Source organism: Podarcis pityusensis, assembly GCF_964106645.2.
Source record: "Podarcis pityusensis genome assembly, chromosome: 18".
Lineage (NCBI taxonomy): Eukaryota > Metazoa > Chordata > Lepidosauria > Squamata > Lacertidae > Podarcis > Podarcis pityusensis.
Genome location: NC_138043.1, coordinates 6,299,308 through 6,326,985, shown reverse-complemented (window position 1 = coordinate 6,326,985; position 27,678 = coordinate 6,299,308). Strand labels below are relative to the sequence as shown.

Sequence of the window (27,678 nt, the reverse complement as noted above, 5' to 3'; positions counted from 1 at the left end):
CAGAAATCTGAAATTTATTGTTAAGGCTGGAAGCTGGTTGCGTGGTATGAAAGAGTCGTTTCCTAAAAAAACAAACCAACAACTCTACAAGCTTGTAGATTAAGGAGGTACTCTGTTCTGCAATGGTCCCCCCCATTTTGCCACCATATGACTGCTGTCCAGGTAGGGCAACAAAAGGGGGGGAGGGACAAAAATAAACCAAAACGTTTGTGGTGTAAAAGAGGTCATGGGATTGCAGCAGGGAGTTGCAGGATATGCAACTGACCAATTGCTGACCAAACTTTGGCAGGAAGAAACAGTGCTGAAATCGGGAGCACATCTGACCTCCCCAATGGCATATCGAGCACAAACCGTAATAAATGCATGATCAAAAACCAGAGGGAGCTTTTGAGCAGTCAGTCAGGGATGTTGTCATTTTAAAGGGTCTCAGGGCCACTGACCACGTTCCAAACAGCAATGTTTCTGATTGGCTTGCTACATTTTTTAGTGATAGCTGATCCAAGGCCATTTGATGTACCTTTAAAGGTAAAGGTACCCCTGCCCATACGGGCCAGTCGTGTCCAACTCTAGAGTGGTGCGTCCATCTCACTTAAGAGGCCGGGGGCCAGCGCTGTTCGGAGACACTTCCGGGTCACGTGGCCAGCGTGACGAAGCTGCTCTGGCGAGCCAGCACCAGCGCAGCACACGGAAACGCCGTTTACCTTCCCGCCAGAACGGTACCTATTTATCTACTTGCACTTGATGTGCTTTCGAACTGCTAGGTTGGCAGGAGCAGGGACCGAGCAACGGGAGCTCACCCTGTCACGGGGATTCGAACCGCCGACCATACGATCGGCAAGTCCTAGGCACTGAGGTTTTACCCACAGCGCCACCCGCGTCCCTGATGTACCTTTGGGGGGTTATTAATTCACTGGTGAAGATTTATCATTGAAACAGTTCATTATCCTGGAAGAACCGTACTGTCTGCTGCTGTGCTTGGAGCACCCTATTGCGACGTTTGGAGCACCCATCATCTCATATTTGTAGGATATAGACTGTGGAAAGGCATTCTAGACTAAAGGCATTCTATACAGGGCAGCCAGCCTGGTGACTGGGAGCGGCCACCAAGACCTACATTGAAAGACCTACATTGGCTCCCAGTACGTTTGCGAGCACAATTCAAAGTGTTGGTGCTGACCTTTAAAGCCCTAAACGGCCTCGGTCCAGTAGACCTGAAGGAGCATCTCCACCCCCATCGTCCAGCCTGGACACTGAGGTCCAGCACCGAGGGCCTTCTGGCGGTTCCCTCGCTGCGAGAAGCCAAGTTACAGGGAACCAGGCAGAGGGCCTTCTCGGTGGTGGCACCCGCCCTGTGGAACGCCCTCCCACCAGATGTCAAAGAGAACAACAACTACCAGACTTTTAGAAGACATCTGAAGGCAGCCCTGTTTGGGGAAGCTTTTAATGTTTGATGTATTACAGTATTTTAATATTTTTTTGGAAGCTGCCCAGAGTGGCTGGGGAAGCCCAGCCAGATGGGCGGGGTATAAATAATAAATTATTATTATTATTATTATTATTATTATTATTATTATTATTATTATTCTGCCTCCATTTCAGTGATCTTTGACAGTGACTTACCACCCCTACCATTCCTGTTCACGAAACATTTATTTGATTCTTTTTAGTTTGTGACTCTATGCACATATTATATGTCTTCTGCTTATGAATTTTGAAACGGTATACTGTTATAAAAACTTTGTCAGTATATTATTAGCTGACGTGTTGCTTGTTCAGTCTGCTCTAAAATGAGCTGTTGTTCCTTAAAAGAGAGGGAGGGCAGCTGCAAGGCCCCAGATTCAAATCCAGCCTCGTTGCAAGGTTGGACTGGGAAATACTCCTTGCAGAGGACTTGGCTGCTCAGTCTTGACAGTACTGAGCCAGAGGGACAAATAATACAACTTGGTACAAATTGGTTCGTGCTGGAGGAGGCTGAACACCGGCTTTGTATTGCACAAGGTTCCAGGTTCAGTTCCCGACAGCTCCCCTTTAAAAAAAGACTTCTGCCAATCAGAGCAGACCTTACTATGTGATACGGGATGTGGCCCAATATTAAAGGTAAAGGTAAAGGGACCCCTGACCATTAGGTCCAGTCGTGGCCGACTCTGGGGTTGCTGCGCTCATCGCACTTTATTGGCCGAGGGAGCCGGCGTACAGCTTCCAGGTCATGTGTCCAGCATGACTAAGCCGCTTCTGACGAACCAGAGCAGCACACGGAAATGCCGTTTACGTTCCCGCCGGAGCGGTACCTATTTATCTACTTGCACTTTGACGTGCTTTCGAACTGCTAGGTTGGCAGGAGCAAGGACCGAGCAACGGGAGCTCACCCCGTCACAGGGATTTGAACTGCCTGATTGGCAAGTCCTAGGTTCTGTGGTTTAACCCGCAGCATTAGTTGTAGTTTCCGGGTCACCTTCAAAAGTAGCCCCACGTAGAGCGCATTGCAATAGTCCAAGCGAGAAATAACTAGAGCATGCACCACTCTGGCGAGACAGTCCACGGGCAGGTAGGGTCTCAGCCTGCGTACCAGATGGAGCTGGTAGACAGCTGCCCTGCCCTGGGTGCGCCAGCCCTTGCCAAGGACTTTAAAAAGCAAATAGGCAGCGGTGCGGGCCCACGGACCCCATTCACAGCCTGCGCTATCCCTTGCCCCCCCCCTCTGCAAACAAATTATGCAACGTCAGGACTCTGTGTTACTTCGTTTCATTTGCATAACATCAGAATTTGGACCGAGTCGCCGCAGAATGTCTTTCAAAAAACTAAACCGGAACAAAACACGGCATGGGCTGTACACGTGGTAGCCTTGTGGGCTGGTCTTTTCTTTCTCTCTCTCCCCCCCCCCCAGCCTTTTCCATACGTTTCTGACCATGCAAAACCCTCTGCCCCACGTCTCGTCGAAGGCAAAAGTGGAGATTTGGTGTGGTGGTGGTGGTGGGGAGCCCCACTCCCCTTAATTGACAACGTGTTTACAATCGTAGGCGGATAAAACGATATAATACATTCATGGCGTGAGCGTGTTTTAAGCAAAAGTCCACCCCCCAACCCCAGTGCTTTGACACGGGTCAAGAGCGCCTGGGAGGGTGGTGCAAACCGTTATTGAAAACACAAAAAAACAAAAAACCCACAACATTTGTAGTTAAGAGTCTGCTTCCTTCTTCAGCTGGGAGTTGCCCAAGGCCTCTCTTGCGGCCAGAGGGTCCCAATCCTGCAAAATGAGGGAAGGAGCACGTTTCTAAGACAGGCTGGCGTTGGAGCTACTCGTCGCGCTGTTTCTCTTCTGAAGGCATTTGATGGTGCTGGGGACTTGCAAACCCGAGTAGACATGGAAGCTGCCACACCAGACCTAACATAAAAGAGGGAAAATAGCCAGGGCATTAGGAAAAGGGAATCTGCGTTAAGTATAGTGAACGTTAAAGGTAAAGGGACCCCTGACCGTTAGGTCCAGTCGTGGCCGACTCTGGGGTTGCGGTGCTCATCTCGCTTTACTGGCCGAGGGAGCCGGCGTACAGCTTCCGGGTCATGTGGCCAGCAGGACTAAGCCGCTTCTGGCGAACCAGAGCAGCGCATGGAAACGCCGTTTCCCTTCCCGCCGGAGCGGTATCTATTTATCTACTTGCACTTTTGACGTGCTTTCGAACTGCTAGGTTGGCAGGAGATAGTGAACGTTAGGAATGCTTAAATGCATTAATTCCAGAATGTTTCCCAGTAACTCTCATGCGAACAGTTAATTTTGGTCTCGTGCATAGGTAGGGAAACTAAGGCCCAGGGGCCGGATCTGGCCCAATCGCCTTCTAAATCTGGCCTGCGGATGGTCTGGGAAGCAGCGTGTTTTTACATGAGTAAAATGTGTCCTTTTATTTACAATGCACCCCTGGGTTATTTGTGGGGCATAGGAATTCCTGCCTCCTTGCAGAGAAACATTTGAGGTCAATTTGGGAGAGTCAAAATGGCTTCAGGATTGCCCTCCTGTACTATTTCAGTCTGCCCCCCCCCCAAGGTCTGAGGGACAGTGAACCGGCCCACGGCTGAAAAAGTTTGCTGACCCCTGGACTCTCATGGGAGGTATCTCATGACATTGTCCGTTTTGTTTCTGTGTGTTTGCATGATTTGGATTGTGTTATAAGAATTCTAAGGTCTCAAATACAGTGGTACCTCAGGTTAAGTATTTAATTCGTTACGGAGGTCCGTTCCTAACCTGAAACTGTTCTTAACCTGAAGCACCACTTTAGCTAATGGGGCCTCCTGCTGCTGCCGCGCCGCCGGAGCACGATTTCTGTTCTCATCCTGAAGCAAAGTTCTTAACCTGAAGCACTATTTCTGGGTTAGCGGAGTCTGTAACCTGAAGCATCTGTAACCTGAAGCATATGTAACCCGAGGTACCACTGTAATATACTTCTTCTTAATTGTATTTCAGTTCAACAATTCATTTGATAAAATACATATTTTGTGATGTGCAAATGGCTTTAGATCCCGATGAGGTCCATAAATGACCATGTAGTATATATTCAACACAAAAAACAGCGACAATTTGTTGTTGACAAAGGACAGCTGGACATATAAAGGACCCCGTTACCTTCAGTAGCTTAGGGCCTCATCAAACCTGAATCCGGCCCTGATGTGAACGCCAATAATTTGCATATATATTTCTTTCCCTATATGTTGTGTGTACAAAAGCTTTTGAATATTTTAACAAGTGTTCAGAACATTGTTCTAATTTCGAGGAAAGAGTCAACATTGCACATGATTTGGCTTCCTAGCTGCAGTTTAGCTACTCCGTCAACAACTGTTGTTTTTCTCCAGCGGATAAAGGCACAAACTCCAAAACTCTTACCATGAACGCCGGAAGGATGGGCTGGGAAAATTTGGCCCGGAAAGTGTGCAGGAGCTGTTTGGTTTTGGCATTGTAGAACGAGAGGAAACCTGCAAATTGGACAACACAGGAAGGATCCATTTGAGGCAAGAGGAAAAGGCAATAACCGGTCAAAGGGCACAGATGACAAGCACCCAGCTGAACCAGATCGAAGAGTTACCGTATTTTTCCGTCTATTAGACGCCCTCATATACAAGACTCACCCCTATTTTAGGGGACTGAATTTTAAGAAAATGAGGGGAGATGGCCCAAAGTTATTGAGCCCTCCCCCCATGTGTGCTTTCGAACTGCTAGGTTGGCAGGAGCAGGGACCGAGCAACGGCAGCTCACCCCGTCATGGGGATGTGAACTGCTGACCTTCTGATCGACAAGCCCAAAAGGCTCAGTGGTTTGGACCACAGCGCCACCTGTGCCCATTGCCCAGGACTGGCATGAGGAGCAGAATGCAATGTCAGCACCACTCAGTGGCACATTGCTGGCAAAACCGCCGCCCAGCCCCCCCCCCCCGAGTCCCTCCGCCAACAATGCTTGCTGGAGGAAGTCAAGAAGCAGGCGTCTCCACTGTATTTAGGGTTAGCAGATGGAAGGTGATAAGGTTTTTGCCATGGCCTGATGCGTACCCATCAACTGTCACAGGACACCCCAGATCTCCCAGGATGTCCCGTTTTGGCTCCTGAAATATACTCAGAGTCGCAAAGTGATTTCAAGCTCTTTATTCAGCTCATATTGGTGAGGAGGAATGAATGAAAGTCCCCTCAAAGTATCTGCTTTATATACATTATTTACACAATGGGCTGCACATGATTGGCTAATTCTGGAATTCTACTGTAAGCCAATCAGGTTGTGGATTCACTTATATCTGGAGCATGATTGGGTGTTTCCTGCCAACCAATCATACTGCTGCGTTGTTCTAGGACCAATCAGATTGCTGCATTCTGAATCCTATTGTTCTAGGACCCATCAGACTGCTGCAGTTTGGATCCTATTCAACTCAGTACATAACAGCTCCCGCGAGAACACAGCCTCGAAAGATGCCCGTTTCTCAGGGGCTGTGGTGTGGGATGTGATACGTAAGTAGCAGTCAAGTACAACATTCTTTGTTTTCCTAAAGTGGACATGCAGGGGGATGTTTGGTCCAGCCAGTCAGAACTTCCTGTTATCTCCTGGGCTGGGACTTGCTTCCTTTGCATGTGACTAGAGGTGGGCGTGACCTTACCTGTTCAGGTAACAAAAGCACAAGGCACGCAACACTCTCTCTCTTTGACTTCCTCCGTCATTGGAGCAGCATTTTAGCTAGAAATGCACTGGGATTATCCCCACATGGGATACATCCCCCTGCATGTCCACATCCCCACATAATCTGCCTTCAGGGATCCAGCTGTGAACTGATGTTGTAAGTAAACTTCTTCTGTTGACTTTAAATAAGATTGTCATGTCTTTATTCTTTTAAGAGAGATAGAAAGGGAACTTACCAGGAACATACAATTCAATACTGAATTGTATGATATTGAGAGGCTTACACAAGCCTGCAACCAGCTATCTGCTGTGCGTTTAAAAGGGGAACGTAAAACTCTGCTAAGTAAAAGAACTTGCTAGCACAAGTTAGAAAGGATATCAATAAACAACATATCCTCTCCTGCCTCCCTGAACGCTCCCACACGCGCTCTCATGTAAGTCACCTGATTCCCACAAGACTGTGGCTCTCAAAGACGTGTGTCCCAATTTCACTTGGAAAGTATGCTGATGATTATTGGCTTGCAAATGTCCTGTCCACACTTGCTGTCAATTGCATTCGTATTTAAATCGGTGGCAGCATATCACCATAAAACTGGAACTGGTTTTATGCATGGCGATGTCATTGTCTGAGAATCACCGAGCGGGAAGGGACCCATCTAGTCCAACTCCCTGCAATGCAGGAATCTCAAAAAGCGGTTCCCCATCCAATCTGAAACCACACCGGACCCTGCTTAGCTTTGCAAATGTGCCAGCAGTTGTATCAATTCGCTATAGGATCCCTGATTGGTTGGGATCACTGCCACGGCTAATTCAGGAAGGAGCAGAAACTTTGCAGCCAAAGTAAACCGATGGGAGTTGTTAAGTTTATCTGGAGGGCTCCTACCTGCTATGGGTCAATCTGCTCCTACCAGGCATGGATAGTTATTCTGTTTGTAGAGATTTGTGCCCTAGGCTTCCAGCCAACAGAGCATTTCTAGCTATGATAAAAAAAACTAATAAAAAATTATATATATATTAAAAAAACCAGAGCATTTCTAGCTAAAACGCTGCTCCAATGACGGAGGAAGTCAATGAGAGAGAGTGTTGCGTGCCTTGTGCTTTTGTTACCTGAACAGGTAAGGTCACGCCCACCTCTAGTCACATGCAAAGGAAGTATGTCCCAGCCCAGGAGGAAACAGGAAGTTCCGACTGGCTGGACCAAATATCCCCTTGCATGTCCACTCTAGGAAAACAAAAAATGTTGTACTTGACTGCTACTTACCGTATTTTTCGCTCTATAGGACGCACCGGAGCATAGGAGGGGGAAAACAGGGGAAAATATTCTCCCCCTCTCTGCTCAGCACCCCTTCAGTGAAGTGGCAGGAGAAACGGAGCCCCTTCCATTTCTCTTCCTGCTTTGGGCGCTGCGCAGAGAGGGAAAACTGTGCAGCACTTCTCCAGCGAACTAAGCATGGAGAGCAAGAGGAATCGGTGTGCACCGACCCCTCTCGCTCTCCAGGCTTCAGGCGGCTATCCACAAGCCTTCAGAGCGCGGCAGGAACTCCTGCTGCACTCCGAAGACCTGCGGATAGTTGCCTGAAGCCCCCGGAGCGCAGAAGAAGTTCCCGCTGTGCTCTGGGGGCTTCGGCAAAAGCAACGTGAAGCCTCTGGAGCGCGGGGAGAGCTCTCCCTCTGCGCTTCGGAGGCTTTGAGTTGCTATCGCTGAAGCCAAGGAGCCTGCATTCACTCCATAGGATGCACACACATTTCCCCTTAATTTTTGGAGCGAAAAATACGGTATGTATCACATCCCAAATTGCTTTGCTGCGTTGCTTAGCTCAGAGGGGGACAAATATGGAATGGGAGCCTGAGAGGAATTATTATTTCCCGGAAGCAGCTCATGAGATCTCACCTTCGTGAAAATTGCAGTATATGCCAATGATGTCCGGGACTGGTACGTCTAAGATTTTCGATTTGTTGTTGTGTTTGGCAGTGAAGCTGACTTGAAGCCAGTTGTTGAGGTGGAGGCACCAAGATGAAGGCGTCTTGCCCAGCTGGTCAAACTTGCCTAGAGTCCGGTAAGCCACCCCAACTGCAAAGGCTTTGCTGTCCCGGTCGTATCGCACCTCCCAGTAGTGGTCTCCCCCATCAATTAGCGTGTCACCTGCAACGCAGAGGAAGGGGGTGTTCGTCAGATCGAGGCTGGGGTTCGAGACTTGGGATCTCCTCAGCTGCCTTCCCCAAATACTGTATTTTCCCGTGTATAAGACGCCCCTTACTTTGGGGGGCTCCCATTTTATAAAATGGGGGTTGGGGGAGATGGCCCAGAGTTGTTGAACTTTTTTTATTTTGGAGGGGAATGCCGAAAATCAAACACCCAGCTCACAAACGAGTCGCAGAAGAAAACAAGCGCTGGCAGCTGCAAACCGCGCATACAATTGCTGCAGCGGCAGCCGGTCCACAGCAGCCCTTGCTGCAGCCACAAATCACCTACCCAATCGCCACTGAAAAGCTCCTACTCACAGCTGCAACCTATTGCCCATCCTGTGTAAGCACTATCTGTGTATAAGACTCCCTCTGGGAGATGTTATATAATGAGATGAAAAAAATGTATAAAGTCAGTAATAAATGTTGGAAATGTAAAGAAAAAGAGGGAACATTTTATCACATGTGGTGGGAATGTAAAAAGGTGAAATGCTTCTGGGAGATGATATATGACGAGTTGAAAAAAATGTTTAAATATACATTTATAAAGAAACCAGAAGCATTTTTATTGGGCATTGTTGGGAGTGATATAAATAGAAAGGAATGTAAGCTCTTTTTATATGCAATTACAGCAGCAACAATATTACTGGCCCAAAAATGGAAGCAAGAAGAGTTACCGACGATTGAAGAATGGAGGATGAAGTTAATGGACTATGCAGAACTAGATAAACTAACAGGAAGGATTCGAAAACGGCGAGACCAGAAATTCACGGAAGACTGGAGTAAATTTACGGACTATTTGAAAAGTATTTGTGAAGATCAAACGACGTTTGTAGGTTTGCAAGAAGTTTTGTGAGGAGTATTATTGGAAGTATTGCAAAAATGGAGAAGGGGGAGGATGATTTGTTAAGAGATGTAAAGGCAATATAAAGTTAAGAAATGCATAAGAAGCGGTCAAAATGGTGGATCATCAGAGTTGCTAATGGAAGTCTAAAAAGATTGTATAAGTGATAAGTTTTGTGGTACATTTTATAATTTATATGTTAAAATCTATAAAAATTATATATATATATATATATATATATATATATATATATATATATATATATGACGCCCGTCCCCCAATTTTAAACTTTATTTTAGAGTAAAAAAAAACCCTCGTCTTATACACTGGAAAGTACGGTATAGTCTGGCAGATGAAAATGATGGACTATATGGAATTGGCGGAAATGACTGGCAGAATCCGAGACCAGGGAGAAGAGTCAGTGGAAGAAGATTGGAAGAAATTTAAAGACTACTTACAGAAATATTGTAAAATTAATGAATGTTAGAATGATGACGGATTGAAGTTAAGCGGTTTCTAGCGGTAATGGTATAAAAAAATATGGGAAAATTGGTTTTTAATATGTAAAAATTTAATGTTATAATATATCAAGATTAAAGATCAGGATTAAAAAGGAGGGAAAGGAATTGCTGGACTAACATATTGAATTGGAATACAAAAGAGGGAGGTATGAGGAGGTCCGGGAAATAAGTAAATGTAAAAGAAGTGATGAAAAGATGGAATTGTTTTTAACTGTTTTTTCTTTTTTCTTTTTTGTATTTTGTATATTGTATTTTTCCTTTTTATTGTTAATTTTCTTATTAATGTGATCTTTTTCTTTTGAAATTTTAATAAATATTATTTTTTTTAAAAAAGAAAGTACGGTATAGTCCCAACCGCACCTCATATCTAAAGCACGTTGAAAGCATGTGGCAATCCTTGGAAGTGCTGTTTACCCTTTCCCAAAGGAGCACGAGTACTTTAAATGTATTCTGTGGACAGAGGTGCCAACTTGAACAAAAGGTTTATAGCTTGGGGGTCCTCCTAGATCCTTTGCTGTCGCTCAAGGCTCAGGTGGCCTCAGTGGCCTGGCGTGCCTTTCATCAGCTTCGGCTGGTGGCCCAGCTACGCCCCTATCTGGACAGAGATGGCCTAACTACTGTTGTCTATGCTCTGGTAACCTCAAGGTTAGATTACTGCAATGCGTTACACGCAGGGCGGCCTCTGAAGACGGTTCGGAAACTTCAGCTGGTGCAGAATTCAGCGGTCAGAATCCAGGCAAGACGATTTAAGCATATTACACTGATCCTGGTCCAACTGCACTGGCTACCAATGAGTTTCCGGGCCCAATTCAAAGTTCTGGTTTTGACCTATAAAGTCTTAAATGTCTCAGGACTGCAATACCTCAAGGACCGCCTCTTTCCATATGAACCTACCCAGACCCTGAGATCATCTTCTGAGGCCCTCCTTCCTGTGCCTCCTCCTCGAGAGGTGCAGAGAGTGGCAACATGAGAACAGGGCCTTTTCTGCAATGGCTCCCCATCTGTGGAATGCTCTCCCCCCAGAGAAGTTCGCCTGGCGCCTTCATTACACACCTTTAGGCACCAGGCCTTTGGTTGACCTGATTGACATCCTTTACCCTTTAAAAATGTGGTTCTTTTTTGGGAGGGGGGTGTTATTGGGTTATTGTTTCTATTTTGACTTTATATATCTTTTCTGTGAACTGCCCTGAGACCTCCCCGGTGATGAACAAACAGCAAAAAAATAAAGCGATGAAAACACCAAAAGCAGCTGGAGTTCTGGGCAGGGAAGCTTCTTACCCAACACGGTATAGGATTCGGCCGTGAAGCGGTCTCTTCCACTGCGGCCCGTGGGCATCCTTTTGGGAGACTGAACACACCTGAAGAGAGGAAGGAGAGAGTGAGGGGGGAAAGAGGTAGCAGAGAACTCTGAGACAGGCAGCCAATATTTTGGACCTAGATTTGTTGCAGGGGAGAGGGGCAGCAAAGATTTCAATCTCTGCCCTATTAAGGCTTCTTAGGAGCACAGAAAGCTGCCTTAACACTAAACCAGTCTATAGGTCCGTCTAGGTAAAGGTAAAAAGGTAAAGGACCCCTGGATGGTTAAGTCCAGTCAAAGGCGACTATGGGGTTGTGGTGCTCATCTTGTTTTCAGGCCGAGGGAGCCAGCATTTGTCCGCAGACAGATTTCCGGGTCATGTGGCCAGCAGGACTAAACCGCTTCTGGCGCAACGGGACACCGTGACGGAAACCAGAGCGCACAGAAACGCTGTTTACCTTCCCACCAGAGTGGTACCTATTTATCTACTTGCACTGGCACGCTTTTGAACTGCTAGGTTGGCAGGAGCTGGGACAGAGCAACGGGGGCTCACCCAGCTGTGCGGGGATTCGAACTGCCGACCTTCTGATCGCCAGGCCCAAGAGGCTCAGTGGTTTAGACCACAGCGCCATCCACGTCCTAGAAAGACCATAGGAAGGTTGGGTGCATAGCTGTCAACTTTTCCCTTTTTTTAAGAGAAATTCCCTTATTCCGAATAGGATTCTTAAACTGCTTCTGGTGCAATGGGACACCGTGACAGAAACCAGAAAACGGAAACGTCGTTTACCTTCCCACCAGAGTGGTACCTGTTTATCTACTTGCACTGGAATGCTTTTGAACTACTAGGTTGGCAGGAGCTGGGACAGAGCAACGGGGGCTCACCCAGCTGTGCGGATTCGAACCGCCAATCTTCCAAACGGCAAGCCCAAGAGGCTCAGTGGTTTAGACCACAGCGCCACCCACGTCCCTGCTTCCCATGGGCCCCTGGCTGGCCCCTGTGAAAACAGGATGCTGGACTTGATGGGCCACTGGCTCTCTGTATGTCCATAGGCTGTCATGGGAGCTGGTATCTAACAATATCGGGAGTGCACCATGTTCGCTACGCCTAGGATAGAGGCAAGAGGTCTTACCTGGCTGGGGAGTTAACTGGCGACGCGGTACGACCCTTCCCGTCCTTTTCGCGAGCTTTGATGTCTTGCACCTTCCCACCCATGGCGTCCCATTCCACACTGGCATCTTCTACCTTGAGATTCTGGTGGCTGGTCATGGCATCAAGGCGGTACACGAAAGCTGAGGGCAGAGAAAGGCGGGTTCTAGCGACTCAATGGAGAGTCATCGAATCATAGAGTTGGGTCATCCAGTCCAACCCGTGAAATGCAGAAATCTCAACTAGAGTATCCACAATGGTCCAAGCATAATTCATTTTGCCTCTGTTTCAACAGTGCTTAGATGATGATGATGATGATGATGATGATCTGCTGTTCTGTTAATGTTGAAGTACGTTTCTGAGCACAATTCAAAGTGTTGGTGCTGACCTTTAAAGCCCTAGATGGCCTTGGTCCACTATACCTGAAGGAGCGTCTCCACCTCCATCATCCAGCCCGGACACGGAGGTCCAGCTCCGAGGGCCTTCTGGTGGTTCCCTCACTGCGAGAAGTGAGGTTACAGGGAACCAGGCAGAGGGCCTTTTTGGTAGTGGCACCCTCCCTGTGGAACGCCCTCCCATCAGATGTCAAGGAAATAAGCAGTTATCCTATCTTTAAAAGACATCTGAAGGCAGCCCTGCTTAGGGAAGTTTTTAATGTTTGATGTTTTATCTTTTTTAAAATATTCTGTTGGGAGTCACCCAGAGTGGCGGGGGAAACCCAGCCAGATGGGTGGGTTATAAGTAATAAATAACAACAACAACAACAATAACAATTATTTTATAGATTATAAACGCCGTATTGGTTTGTTACTGAAATAACTTGGCGCTCTACTTAAGGAAGAAGATCCTACCAGCTCCCAAGACAGACTTACCATTAAGAAACATCTCCTAATATTTATCCTTTGTTTGGGGAAGGGCTAAGGTTGTTCTCAGGCCCAGGACCAGCCACAAGTCCCACAAGTTTGTGGCCAGAAGTGGTGGGTCTGCGGTGGGTTTCTAATTTGGCCGACAAACCCTGCCCATTTTGACGCTGCCATTTTAACAGCGTTCCCTCTCGCTGGTCAAGTCTGGAAGTCTTTGCAAGGGCAGGCCTTCCCGGCGAATGCTCACCTCTCGTTTCCAAAGTGACCGGCTCAGAAAACTCTCCCGCCACAGCTTTGTTGCAGGCTTTGACGCGGAAATTCATGTACTTCATGTCAAATTTCAGCCCTGCAGCGGGAAACGGACAAAGGGTCAACTTCCTCGGCCTACAATTGTGTATAGGTGCTTCCCAAACCCTGTGTTATAAGAATTCTAAGGTCTCAAATATAAAATAAGGTAAAGGGACCCCTGACCATTAGGTCCAGTCGTGGCCGACTCTGGGGTTGCGGCGCTCATCTTGCTTTAGTGGCCGAGGGAGCCGGCATGGCTGACTCTGGGGTTGCTGCGCTCATCTCGCTTTATTGGCCGAGGGAGCCGGTGTTCAGCTTCTGGGTCATGTGGCCAGCAGGACTAAGCCTCTTCTGGCGAACCAGAGCAGCACACAGAAACGCCGTTTACCTTCCCACTGGAGTGGTACCTATTTATCTACTTGCACGTTGATGTGCTTTCAAACTGCTAGGTGGGCAGGAGCAGGGACTGAGCAATGGGAGTTCACCCCGTCGTGGGGATTCGAACTGCCAACCTCCTGATTGGCAAGTCCTAGGCTCTGTGGTTTAACCCACAGCGCCACCCGCGTCCCCAAATATAAAATAAATGTGCATAAATGTGCAAGGCAAACACATACATAAGTATATAAACCACGTGTCTGAAATAGTACAGGAGAGCAATCCTGAAGCCATTTTGACTCTCCCAGATTGACCTCAAATGTTTCTCTGCAAGGAGGCAGGAAATGGGAAAAGCTTTCCAATTGTCTTTGGACTGTAGGGGCTTACACCTCCCTTTGCAAATACAGCCTGGCAAGTATCTGTTAAGCTGAACACACATAATTAATATGCCTAAGAGATTCAGGAACTAAGTATTTACCATCTCAAAGGAATAGCCAGGCTACCCAGAAAATGCAATCCAGTAAGGTATTATTACCAGGTAACTGGCAGACAGGAGAGAAGCAACACTCTCAAATTTCTGCCAGAGACCACCTCCTTCTGTGACGTATGTGTGATGTTGTGGGGGGTGGTCTTGGGCTACTGGGTGGGCAATTTCAAAAGTCTTTATATGGGCTTGTGCACCATTGTTCTGGGTTCCTCCTCCCTCCTGCATGCGGTGGGTGGGGACCCTGTTGCAACAGTTTATTGCCTTTGATAAAGATCAGGCTTACTAGCCGCTTTGCTTCTCAATATACTCTGGTTGGCCTCTGTTACTTTCTCCTACCTATAGTGAACCCACTTAAGGACTCTATATGGGCTCTGGAATACCCCATAAGAGAGAGGGAGAAGTTTTTTCTTATAACACCTGAGACCCTCCCTGCCTGCACATTGTCTCGCCAGAGTGGTCCATGTTCTGGTTATCTCCCGCTTGTACTACTGCCATGCGCTCTACGTGGGGCTACCTTTGAAGGTGACCCGAAAACTGCAACTAATCCAGAATGCAGCAGCTACACTGGTGACTGGGAGTGGCCGCCGAGACCATAGAACACCGGTCCTGAAAGACCTACATTGGCTCCCACAATGTTTCCGAGCACAATTCAAAGTGTTGGTGCTGATCTTTAAAGCCCTAAATGGCCCTTGGTCCACTATACCTGAAGGAGCGTCTCCATCCCCATCGTCCAGCCCGGACACTGAGGTCCAGCTCTGAGGGCCTTCTGGCAGTTCCCTCATTGCGAGATTACAAGGAACCAGGCAGAGGGCCTTCTTGGTGTTGGCGCCCGCCCTGTGGAACGCCCTCCCATCCAAGGTCAAGGAAATAAACAACTACCTGACTTTTAGAAGACATCTGAAGGCAACCCTGTTTAGGGAAGTTTTTAATGTTTGATGTTTTATCGTGTTTTTAATATTCTATTGGGAGCCGTCCAGAGTGGGTGGGGAAACCCAGCCAGATGGGCGGGGTATAAATAATAAATTATTATTATTATTATAACCTGCATGGGCTGTCTCACCAGAGAGCGTATACTCAGTCTGCTTAATTCCTTCGATGACCATCCATGGCTGGTCTTCTTTGACCCGGGGGGGACCTTCAAAGTTGGTCCGGCGATACTCTAGCACGTAGTGGTCAATCTTGCTGTCCTCTTCGGGCATTCTCCAAACCAGAGTCACACAGTTATCAGCCACCAAAGATTCGGCCGTGTCTATCTCCGGGGCACTGGGGACTAGGTTTGCAAGTGGACAAGCAGAGAGGATAGGTGCACAGAATTATAGATCAGGATATATTGGCATAGCTGTCAAGCATCCCTTATTTGGCGGGACAGTCCCTTATTCCAGCGCCATGTCCCGCTGCTGTCCCTTATTGATGATGTCCCTTAAATAAGCTACTGAAGGTAATGGGGCCCTTTCTATGTCCAGCTGTGCTTTGTCAACAACAAATTGTTGCTGTTTTTGTGTGTGTTGAATATATGCTATATGGTAATTTATGGACCTAATAGGTATCTAAAGCCATTTGCACGCAACAAAATATGTATTTTATAAAAGTAATTGTTGATCCCTTATTTTCGAGGTTGCTGGTCTCTTATTTTCAAATCTGTAAGTTGACAGCTAGCCTGCTCCCTCAGATATCACTGGTTTGCTCATTTCTATGTACAGTGGTACACAAAAAAAAGCGACAATTTGTTGTTGACAAAGGACAGCTGGACATAGAAAGGGCCCCATTACCTTCAGTAGCTTAGGGCCTCATCAAACCTAAATCTGGCCCTGATCAGGAACCTCACTCAGACTCACCGAAATTAATGCATGTGGCTCATTTAATTCATTTATTTTATTTCGCAAACTGCTGAGTGTAGGACGAGCTCCAGGCAAGCAGAACTCAACAACCAAGGGAGGAGGGCAGCAGGCTAGGCTCCACCGCCTTAAAATAATAATTACAAAAATCTTCGGGAGGAGAACTTGTGCACGAATCTGCTTCTTTCGCCCGCCCTCCCTCCAGTTCTTTCCCCCTTTGTATCTATGGCAGGGATTGTGTTGTTGTCTTAGAACTTTGCACAGCACCAGGAAAAAGTTTGGGTGAAATGACAACGCGACAACGCTGCGAGGTAGGTAAGGCTGATAAACGGTCAGCCAGCAAGTGGGAATTCGAACCCAGCTCCCTCGCAGTACTTGCCTGACATGCTAACCATCCAGGAACCCCTTTTATGAAGAGGCACGTAGTAAGATCATTGATCCCCTACTGGTGAGGCTTGCCGACCTCCCGCAAAAGCAAAAATTTGACCTTTTGCTGTTAGGCAAAGATCAGAAGAAGACCTGGACGGTTGCCAGATTCTGTGTACAAATCTGTAGGCGCAGACCATTGCCCAACTCAAAATAGTCCGGCATGAAAATCCCCAAACTCGGTTCCATGGGTGACTCTGAGTCAACTCCCTGGGATAGTTTATTGTTGTACATTGTTTCTAAATTTATTGTTGTACTGTGGTGCCCCGCAAGACGAATGCCTCGCAAGACGGAAAACCCGCTAGACGAAAGGGTTTTCCGTTTTTGAGTTGCTTCGCAGGACGAATTTCCCTATGGGCTTGCTTCGCAAGACGAAAATGTCTTGCGAGTCTTGAGATTTTTTTTTCGCTCCCCCCCCTTTATCTAAGCCGCTAAGCCTTTAATAGCCTTTTAGCAGCTAATCCGCTAAGCCGATAAGCCTTTAATAGCCGCTAAACCGCTAATAGCGCTAATCCGTTAAGCCGCTAATAGGGTTGCTTCGCAAGACGAAAAAACCGCTAGACGAAGACACTCGCGGAACGGATTAATTTCGTCTTGCGAGGCACCACTGTACATTGTTTTAATTGTCTGTTTTAACCATATTTGCACAACAGTTTCTAATGTTGTGAGTGTCCTCTATTTCAGAGGCTTCTACTCTGCAGCCTCTTACAGTTGTTTTAACTGCGAGTCTTTTAGTTCTTCTGCTCCTACAGTTGTTTTAACTGCTTGTTTTTATTTCTTATCTGTTTTAATTATCAGTTTTTACCTGTAATGGTTCTAGGGGTTGCTCGTGCGTAAGCCGGTGCAAACACCTGGCTGGGTTGCCTGAGTGAACCTTTTCTGTCCGGACAGCCACTCACCCGTGGCTGTCTCAGTCGCTGGCAGAATCCGTCAGTGGGCGTTTCTTAAACTTCTTCCAGCAAAGAAGCTCTTTGACGCCTAGTCTCCTCCTACTCTCTCTGCGCGAAAGCCTTCTGCGCAAGGAGGGCGTGGGCATCGGAGGACCCCTACTCTCCCCGCTGGTCCCCGGCAAGGAGTCATGGGACCGCCTCGCCACTTCCCCCATCTGCCCCCCTTCTCCACTGGTGCTACGCTGATTCTCTTCCCCAGAAGATGGGCTGCCTCTCCCAATCCCGGGACGCTCTCCGGAATCCCTCTGGATTTTGCTCTCTCCCTCTGGCACTGATGGCAGTTCCCTGACATCCCCCATCCATTATCCGTGTTTAATCTTGTATTTTATTCAGATGTTTTATCCTATGCTTGTTTCTTTGTCCTTATTTGCTCTAACAAGTATCGGTTAAAAACAAAACAAAACCTGCTATTTTATTTATATCTTTGTTTGTTTGTTTGTTTGTTTTATCCTGGTCTGTGACCGTAATAAAGTTCAACCCCGAATACCTGGCAGAAATTTCAGAGACTGCAATATCCGACGCTCCTGGCCAAAATCAACCATCAGGTGGCTCATGTTGTCGCTGACTTTGGCCTTGAGGGAGAGCCGAAACGCAGGCGCCATGGTCACGCTGCGGAGGATTGGGTCCGAAGGGAGGGGGAAGGAGAGGAATTTGTTAGAGAGTGTCCCCCGAAATAAACGACAACCCTCATCCCAACTATAGTGGTACCTCGGGTTACATACGCTTCAGGTTACAGACTCCGCTAACCCAGAAATAGTGCTTCAGGTTAAGAACTTTGCTTCAGGATGAGAACAGAAATCGTGGTGGCAGCGGGAGGCCCCATTAGCTAAAGTGGTGCTTTAAGGTTAAGAACAATTTCAGGTTAAATACGGACCTCCGGAACGAATTAAGTTCTTAATTAAGGAGCGGGTCCGAAGGGAGGGGGGTTGAGAGAAATTTGTTAGAGAGCCCCCCCCCCCAAACGACAACCCTCATCCCAACTACATCCACACAAATGGAGGGGGGGCCGAAGCAAAGAGGCCTTGGAGCAAAGATTGTGAAACATACAAGAACCCAGTGTCTAGACTTTGAGAGGGGTCAGCCTGGAAACCACTGAGAATACCAAGGTTTTTCATAATAATAATAATAATAATTTCTTATTTATACCCCACCCTTCCTGGTTCAAAAACTGGGCTCAGGGCAGCTAACAACAAATTTAAAGCACTTATTTAAAACACCAGATGTCAAAGAGAAAAACAACTACCAGATTTTTAGAAGACATCTGAAGACAGCCCTGTTTAGGGAAGCTTTTAATGTTTAATAGGTTATTGTATTTTAATATTCCGTTGGAAGCCGCCTAGAGTGGCTGGAGAAATCCAGCCAGATGGGCGGGGTATAAATAATAAATTATTATTATTATTATTATTATTATTATTATTATTATTATTATTATTAAAATTATTATTAAAATTATTATTATTATTATTTGATGCAACAAAAAACAGCATAAAATACAGTATAAAACGTGAATAACAATAAATCAATTTAGGGGGTGGGTGGGAAGAGAATGCCACAGAACATGCGCAAAGCGTCTTTCCCTGACTAAAGCAAAGGTGAGTTTCAGTCTTTTTGTACAGGATGGGGCAGGTTGCTTCTGAGCACGTACAAAGTGGACTTTCCTTGCAGGGGGAGGGAAGGCCAAGAATAATATGAGGATTAGGCACTCAAGCATCCCTCTCCAGGCTGCGTATGAACTGCTAAAGTCTCTCGCCCGCCATAACTGAAATTCAGGAAGAGGTCGGGGGTGCATCGAAAATAAATTGGTCTGCAGCAAGTTGGGCCTTGGATAAGGCAGGAGGGGTGTGGGATGAGGGCCTGGGCACAGGGACCATGGCAGTATATTTTATGCCCTTTGGTCTAAACGTGGTTTTTGGCAGAGGAGAAAACTTGTGGAGCAAGAGGTTTTTTTCCGGAATGCAACGTACCTGTCTTTGATCTGTTTAGCAGCCTTCAAAGAAGCGCGAGAAAGAGGGCGAAAGAGTAAAAAAGAGAGAGAGAAAGGGAGGGAGGGAGGGAGGGAGGGAGGGAGGGGGTCACCAGTTATAATTCAAGATGAGGAAAACAGCACCAACACATTGCTTGTACAGAGATGGAGAACATGCAACTTCCCGGGTGTTGCCCCAGCAGCCGATGGTCAGGGATGATGGGTTTTGCAGTCAAGTAAGTTCTGGGCATATGGGACGCGGGTGGCGCTGTGGGTTAAACCACAGAGCCTAGGACTTGCTGATCAGAAGGTTGGCAGTTCGAATCCCCACAACGGGGTGAGCTCCCTTTGCTCGGTCCCTGTTCCTGCCAACCTAGCAGTTCGAAAGAACGTCAAAGTGCAAGTAGATAAATAGGTACCGCTCCGGCGGGAAGGTAAACGGCGTTTCCGTGCGCTGATCTGGTTCGCCAGAAGCGGCTTAGTCCTGCTGGCCACATGACCTGGAAGCTGTACGCCAGCTCCCTCAGCCAATAAAGCGAGATGAGCGCCGCAAGCCCAGAGTCGGTCACGACTGGACCTTGTGGTCAGGGGCCCCTTTACCTTTAGTTGAGGGCCCTCCGCAAGGTTCCCCATCTCTGTACTAGACTAAGGAATACCCATGCAAACCAAGTTTAAAAGCACATTGCTCCCGGCAAAGAGTCCCTGAAACTGCCGTCCTTCTGTCCCCTCCGAACTCCCCCATTCAGCCTCAGAACTCATGATCCCGCGATTGAACGTAAAAGCCTATCAACCGTCTGTTCCTAAAATGCATGGTCAGAGACCTGCAGTTATTGGGTGGTGTTATGTACTGAGTTGAATAGTATCCAAAATGCCGCAGTCTGATTGGTCCTAGAACAATAGGATCCAGAATGCAGCAGTCTGATTGGTCATAGAACAATGCAGCAGTATGATTGGTCCGCAGGAGCCACCCAATCCAGCTCCAGGTGGAAGTGAATCCGCAACCTGACTGGCCTACAGGAGAATCCCGGAATTAGCCAATCACATGCAGCCCATTGTGTAAATAATGTATATAAAGCAGATTTTGTGGGGGAACTTCCATTCCTCCTCACCACGATGAGCTGAATACAGAGCATGAAATCCACTCTCGACTCCGAGTATATTTCAGGAGGGATACACATTTAATCAATAATCATAATCTGATAATGATGGCCTTATTGCTCTTGCGCTCGCTCTTTGTTGGTGGCTTACAGGACCCCCCACCTAAATTCCCACAGAAGCGCAGGCCGCTTTGGGCTCTGCGTCAACAGGAATCCCGAAATATTTCCAAAGTCACACAGGCTTTGCAGAGCCTTGCATCTGTTCCGTCACCATTTACCGTATTTTTTGCTCTATAAGACTCATTTTTTCCCTCCTAAAAAGTAAGGGGAAATGTGCGTGTGTCTTGTGGAGCGAATGCAGGCTGCGCAGCTATCCCAGAAGCCAGAACAGCAAGAGGGATTGCTGCTTTCACTGCGCAGCGATCCCTCTTGCTGTTCTGGCTTCTGAGATTCAGAATATTATTTTTCTTGTTTTTCTCCTCCAAAAACTAGGTGCGTCTTGTGGTCTGGTGCGTCTTATAGAGCGAGAAATAGGATAATCCTGTTTCTCCAAAATGTGTGGGCTGGGAGACTACCCGCCAAGCTCTCTACACCTGACCCACTCCTGAACCACTGAGCCCATTGCCCAGGGAGGCAAGTCGAGCGAGCAGCTCTTTGTACCTGGTTGAAGTCATGGTTCTCAGCCCCCTGGAGGGTTTGATTGGCTGTTTCCAGTAGTTCCTCGGAGCTCTCCAAGGCTTTTGTGCATGCAGCCAGCTGGTTCTGGAGCAAGGAGTGGTTTGTGGAACAGAAGAAGGAGACACAGAGAGAGAGATGTTATAGCAAGCATGTCTGAGGCAGGGTTCTGCCTGGTCATCGAAGGAATTAAGCAGACTGAGTATACGCACTCTGGTGAGACAGTCCATGCAGGTTATAATAATAATAATAATTTATTATTTATACCCCGCCCATCTGGCTGGGTTTCCCTACCCACTCTGGACAGCTCCCAATAGAATATTAAAAACACAATAAAACATCAAACATTAAAAACCTCCCTAAACAGGGTTGCCTTCAGATGTCTTCTAAAAGTCAGCTAGTTGTTTATTTCCTTGACCTTGAACAGGAGAGCGTTCCACAGGGCAGGTGCCACCACCGAGAAGGCCCTCTGCCTGGTTCCCTGTATCCTCACTTCTCACAATGAGGGAACCACCAGAAGGCCCTCGGAGCTGGACCTCAGTGTGTCCGGGTTGGATGATGGGGGTGGAGACGCTTCTTCAGGTATAGTGGACCAAAGCCATTTAGGGCTTCTAAGGTCAGCACCAACACTTTGAATTGTGCTTGGAAATGTCCTGGGAGCCAATGCAGGTCTTTCAGGACCGGTGTTATATGGTCTCAGCGGCTGCTCCCAGTCACCAGTCTAGCTGCTGCATTCTGGATTAGTTGTAGTTTCCGGGTCACCTTCAAAGGTAGCCCCAGGTAGAGAGTATTGCAGTAGTCCAAGCGGGAGATAACCAGAGCATGGACCACTCTGGCCAGACAACTCAGGAGCCCCTTACCTGCAACTCGTAAGTCCTGCTGGCTCGATCCTGTTTGATCTTCATCAGCATCCCATCTTTCAGCTCATCCAACAGGGTGAACAGTGACTGGAACTCTGCCTCAAGGTCTTGCTGGACTCGGTCTGAATTGGCCTGGCAAGATGAAATCAGGCATGTATGAACTTGATACAAAAATGTATCATATAAATGTTGTAGATGTGGAAAAACAGTGGGATTTATACTGCATATGTGGTGGACATGCAAAAAGATTAAGGAATTTTGGGATGAAATAGATATGGAACCAGCGTCTTAAAATCAGCATCTTAAAAAGCAGAGACATCACCTTGCCAACAAAGGTCCGCATAGTTCAAGCTATGGTTTTTCCCAGTAGTGATGTATGGAAGTGAGAGCTGGACCGTAAAGAAGGCTGATCGCCGAAGAATGGATGCTTTTGAATTATGGTGCTGGAGGAGACTCTTGAGAGTTCCATGGACTGCAAGAAGATCAAACCAATCCATTCTGAAGGAAATCAGCCCTGAGTGCTCACTGGAAGGACAGATCCTGAAGCTGAGGCTCCAAGGCTTTGGCCACCTCAGGAGAAGAGAAGACTCCCTGGAAAAGACCCTGATGCTGGGAAAGATGGAGGGCACAAGGAGAAGGGGACGACAGAGGACGAGATGGTGGGACAGTGTTCTCGAAGCTACCAGCATGAGTTTGACCAAAGTGCTGGAGGCAGTGGAAGACAGGAGTGCCTGGCGTGCTCTGGTCCAGGGGGTCACGAAGAGTCGGACACGACTAAACGACTCAACAACAACAACATTGGAACCAAAAGAAGACTGTGAAAAAATGTCACAGATTTTGATATTTTTTGTTGTTTTTTATGGATAACCTTGATTTTGTGTTATTTTTTCTAAGTCCAATAAATCAATTCAAAAAGAAAAGAAAAGAACTTGATAGCACTGTGTTAGCTGGTAAGCTGGTAATAACCTCACTCCTCAAATCTTTATAAAGAGTCCAAGTCAGAAACATATGAGCCGCTGACTCAATACTGCCGTCTCCGCAGGGACATAACCGTTTTTCCAGTGTTTTTGTGTGTTTTTTTGAAATCGACCCGAAGGCACTATATTCAATCTTGCGAAAGTGAAACCTATATTTTGGAATTGTTAAATTATGCAAACAGGGTGCCCAAAGTGTCAAAATGACTAGGTGGAAAATAATCACACCGTGGACAAAAAGTCAGATTATTCTGCTGCTCAATATCATATAGGCCAGGCATCCCCAACCTTCGGCCCTCCAGATGTTTTGGACTACAGTTCCCATCATCCCTGACCACTGGTCCTGTTAGCTAGGGATCATGGGAGTTGTAGGCCAAAACATCTGGAGGGCCGCAGGTTGGGGATGCCTGATATAGGCGCTGTCTAATTATTAAATTATTTGCTTTACTGAAGCCCAATGTTAATAACATTGGGCTTGAAGTAGTAGGCTGTTTAGGGACGCGGGTGGCGCTGTGGGTGAAACCACAGAGCCTAGGGCTTGCCGATTGGAAGGTCGGCGGTTTGAATCCCCGCGACGGGTGAGCTCCCGTTGCTTGGTCCCTGCTCCTGCCAACCTAGCAGTTCGAAAGCACATCAAGTGCAAGTAGATCAATAGATACCACTCTGGCGTCTCCGTGCGCTGCTCTGGTTCGCCAGAAGCGGCTTAGTCCTGCTGGCCACATGACCCGGAAGCTGTACGCCGGCTCCCTCGGCCAATAAAGCGAGATGAACCCCAGAGTCGGCCACGACTGGACCTAATGGTCAGGGGTCCCTTTACCCTTTATCTAGTAGGCTGTTTATACAGTCATGCAACTTCCTTTGACGAGGGTCTGCGCCAGGACCTCTCACTGCAGAAATCAAACTCTGCTGACCCCTGAACCCTCAGCCAAGTTACCTCCACGTTCTGCAGCATCTGTTTGAGGACGTAGATGAAATTTTGGATTTCCTCATTTTTCACAGCCAGGGTGGTGATGATCTTCCTAAGGGCGTCCTTAGAGAAAAAACACCTTGAGTCAACGGTTTCTTTTATTTGCGTGTGCTCATGCATTCCTTCCATGCCCTTTAATGACACTTTAACCACCCAGATGTCCTTGCTATTGAGTATACACGATAATAATAGAATTGTGGAGTCAGAAGAGACACCCGAGGGTCATCTAGTCCAACCCCCTTGTGATGCAGGACTCTTCCGCCTGGCGTGGGGCTCGAACCCTTGGCCCTGAGATTAAGAGTCTCATGCTCTGCTCACTGAGCTAATGGGGAGGTCAGATATGCGCCCACTTTCTCAATGAAACTTTTTAAAATTTGCTTTTCAAATTGCCATGAAACTGCAGTGACAAGTAAACAACAAAATAATCAATAATATAGCCAGTGAAAGGCAGGGCACACAAATCCTAAACACCTATCTGTCTATCTATCTATCTATCTATCTATCATCTATTTATTTATCTATCATCTATCTCTATCTATCTATCTATCTATCTATCTATCTATCTATCATCATCTATCATCATCTTTCTATCTATGTCTGTCTGTCTATCATCTGCCTGTCTATTATCTATCTGTATCTATCTATCTGTCTGTCTATCTATCTGTTTGTCTATCTATCTATCATCTGTCTATTATCTGTCTATTATCTATCTATTATCTATCTATCATCTATCTATCTATCTATCTATCTATCTATCTATCTATCTATCTATATCTATCATCTGTCTATAGCTGTCTGTCTGTCTGTCTGTCTGTCTGTCTGTCTGTCTATAGCTGTCTGTCTATCATCTATCTATATCTATCTATCTATCATCTATCTATCATCTATCTATCATCTATCTATCCATCCATCTATCTATATCTATCTCTCTCTCTCTCTCTCTCTCTCTCTCTCTATCTATCTATCTATCTATCATCTATCTATCTATCTATCATCTATCTATCTACCATCTATCTATCTATCTATCTATCTGTCTGTCTATCTGTCTATTATCTATCTGTATCTATCTATCTATCTATATCTGTCTGTCTATCTATCATCTGTCTGTCTATTCTCTATCTATATATCTGTCTGTCTCTCTATCTACCTATCATCTGTCTATCATCTATCTATCTATCTATCTATCTATCATCTATCTATCTATCTATCATCTATCTATCTATCTATCATCATCATCTACTATCTATCTATCTATCTATCTATCTATCTATCTATCATCTATCTATCTATCTATCTATCTATCTATCTATCTATCTATCTCTCATCTCTCATCTCTATCTCTATGTCATAAAATTTACACACCACTTGATTGTAAAACAACAACAATAACTTCAAAGCGGTTTACAAAACAGGTAAGTCAATAAAACCAAGAAAACCTACAGCCCAATTTTAAAACATACAAAAGCTAAAATACTGGAAAAGATCACAGTTAGCTCAGCTTTCTAAAAATCTGGTTAGGCTTGCCCAAAGAAGGATGCTTTAGGCAGGCGCTGGGAAAGGTAACATGAAGATGCCTTGCTTGAGCTCAAGAGGCAGTAAATTATTATTAAATGTGGAGCGGCTATTGCGTGGCACCTGCTGATCAAAGCAGTTGAATGGGCACATAAGTTTCGAATTTTGCAAAACGGAACATAGGTCAAAATTGTAAGTCTCCTGATAAAGCATTTTTAAAACACCGGACAGGCAAAACATTTCTCTTTGCGATTCCATTTATTGATTATCTTTAAGACAACCATCCTTTAAAAAATACATTCCTGCATTGCCTGGGGTTGGACTAGATGACCCTTGGGGTCCCATCCAACCCTACAATTCTATGATTCTAAGTTTCCCCCTAGCCAAACCACTGGTCCATCTTAACTCACAGTAGCTCTCCAAAGTTTCAGCCATGGAACATCTCCCATCCTTCCTTGGAGATGCCCAAGATTTGAATCTGGATCTCCGCTTGCCAAGCAAATGTTCTGCCACTCAGCTATGGCACAGCTACAAAATTAAGGAAGATTCTAGTTCTCATGAGAAGCCTGAACACAAAGAAGCTGTCTTTTATGAGCCAGACCCCTGGTTCCTTTAGCACAATATCCACACCGCTTTGGCAGTGCTCTCTTCTACATTTTTAAAAAAATCCTTGCACACAGAAAAGCAGGATAGCAGGAGAAGGCCTAGCTTTCTACCTGTAGGGATTTTATTTTGCTTGACTTTGGAGGCACACCCCACCGTACTAGCTCCTGTGGTCGCAGCCTGAGAGGCAACGCAGACAGACACCGACCGCCCTGAGGTCGCCTCCCCGTCGCACCTTTTCTCCAAACGCAGAAAGCGCTCCTTAACCCCCTCTCTGCCTTTTCCATCTCAGTCTGCAAAGGCAACTCCCAAACTCCGCACCTTTGCAACCTCCCCTAAGATGCAAAGTCGACGGGGAACGAGGATGACAAAGCAGAGATGAAGGGAGGAGACAGAAACTCCTTTGGCCCAAAGCGAGCATCTCTCCATCTCTCCATCGTCCTCAGCTTCCTGGTTGGTGCATCCTGTATCCTCCCTCTTTTTTTCCTCTGCATCCCTCGCATCAGCATCTTTTTACCTTTTGGTCCCCCATCTTCAGCTGCTTCCTCTGTCATGGACCAGGAAGGATGCTGTGAGGCAGGGGAGGAATTGGTCCTTTCCCCCTCCCTCTTGTGGAATTAACAAAGCTGATTGGGGGGTTGTGGCTGGGTGGAGGGGAGGGTGGGGGCAGAGAAATGCTTCTGAACTTACTGCCCTTCCTCTCTGCGCAGATGGAAGAGCATGCTGGGAAATGTAGTCCAGTGAGAGAGAGAGAGAGAATAGAGGAGGGGTGGAACTGGGTAGCGATGAAAGCAGGCTTGTAGACAAAGGATTCGCCTGCATGACTAGGTTCCTGGTGTATGTATCACTCTGCAATTCCTCCAAAGCTGAAGAAAAGGTTTTCAGCAAAGGGGAGGAAATGCGGGAGGAAGAATGGACAAAATTTAATGATTATTTGGTTAAAGCTATTAAGTTAATCTAATTGGAAATAGCTTGCAGGTATTAGATTGGCTTAGGATTTTATATAAGTTAAGTGATGAATTAATACAGTGGTACCTCGGGTTACATATGCTTCAGGTTACAGACGCTTCAGGTTACGGACTCTGCTGACCCAGAAATAGTGCTTCAGGTTAAGAACTTTGCTTCAGGATGAGAACAGAAATCGTGCGGCGGCAGCGGGAGGCCCCATTAGCTAAAGTGGTGCTTCAGGTTAAGAACAGTTTCAGGTTAAGAACGGACCTCTGGAACGAATTAAGTACTTAACCCGAGGTACCGCTGTATGTTTAATTTCGAATTGAAGCGTTATAAGGATGTTAAATGATTAAGTTAAGTTTATAAGAACTCTGATTTGGAAAACCGTTAAAAGGATATGCATTGAAGCTCAACCAAGGGGAAGCGAGGGAGTCACTTAACAATGTTAATAAGTACAATTTTAATAAGGTTATGATTTATGTTTGTTTGTTTGTGAAAATCAATTAAAAAAATTGGAAAAAAATTGAAAAAAAGAGCTGAGAAGGCAAGAATCGTAGAGCTGTAAAAGGACCCTGAGCATCATCTATTCCAACCCCCTGTGCTGTTGTTTTGAATGGTTTGTACATTTTTAATTCCCACCCTAATTGTTTTTATATGTGCAACTGCTTTATTTAGTTTTTTTGAAACAGTTTTTATTTGCTTGTGCCAGAACAC

The 27,678-nt window shown here is 46.4% G+C and overlaps 1 protein-coding gene across 1 annotated transcript; it reads right to left on the bottom strand.

The window, feature by feature from the left end:
- Nucleotides 1–1,577: 1,577 nt before the first annotated feature.
- FSD1 (fibronectin type III and SPRY domain containing 1) lies at nt 1,578–26,667 on the bottom strand. Its single transcript, XM_080989012.1, has 13 exons — nt 26,531–26,667; nt 23,866–23,961; nt 21,958–22,089; nt 21,083–21,184; nt 19,327–19,349; nt 17,850–17,971; nt 15,212–15,421; nt 13,249–13,347; nt 12,122–12,281; nt 10,973–11,052; nt 8,037–8,288; nt 4,871–4,959; nt 1,578–3,382 (listed from the first exon to the last, which is right to left on the bottom strand). The coding sequence occupies exons 1-13, from the start codon at nt 26,543–26,545 to the stop codon at nt 3,272–3,274; spliced, it is 1,491 nt and encodes a 496-aa protein (XP_080845138.1). The 5' UTR covers nt 26,546–26,667; the 3' UTR covers nt 1,578–3,271.
- Between the last annotated feature and the right edge of the window lie 1,011 nt (nt 26,668–27,678).

What these genes read in the sequence shown, in the direction of transcription:
- FSD1 (XM_080989012.1), bottom strand. An exon ending in AGATGCTGCAGAACGTGGAG is followed by an intron (nt 22,090 to 23,865) that starts GTAACTTGGCTG and finishes TCATCTTGCCAG; the next exon opens with GCCAATTCAGACCGAGTCCA. An exon ending in GCAGGACTTACGAGTTGCAG is followed by an intron (nt 21,185 to 21,957) that starts GTAAGGGGCTCC and finishes TCCTTGCTCCAG; the next exon opens with AACCAGCTGGCTGCATGCAC.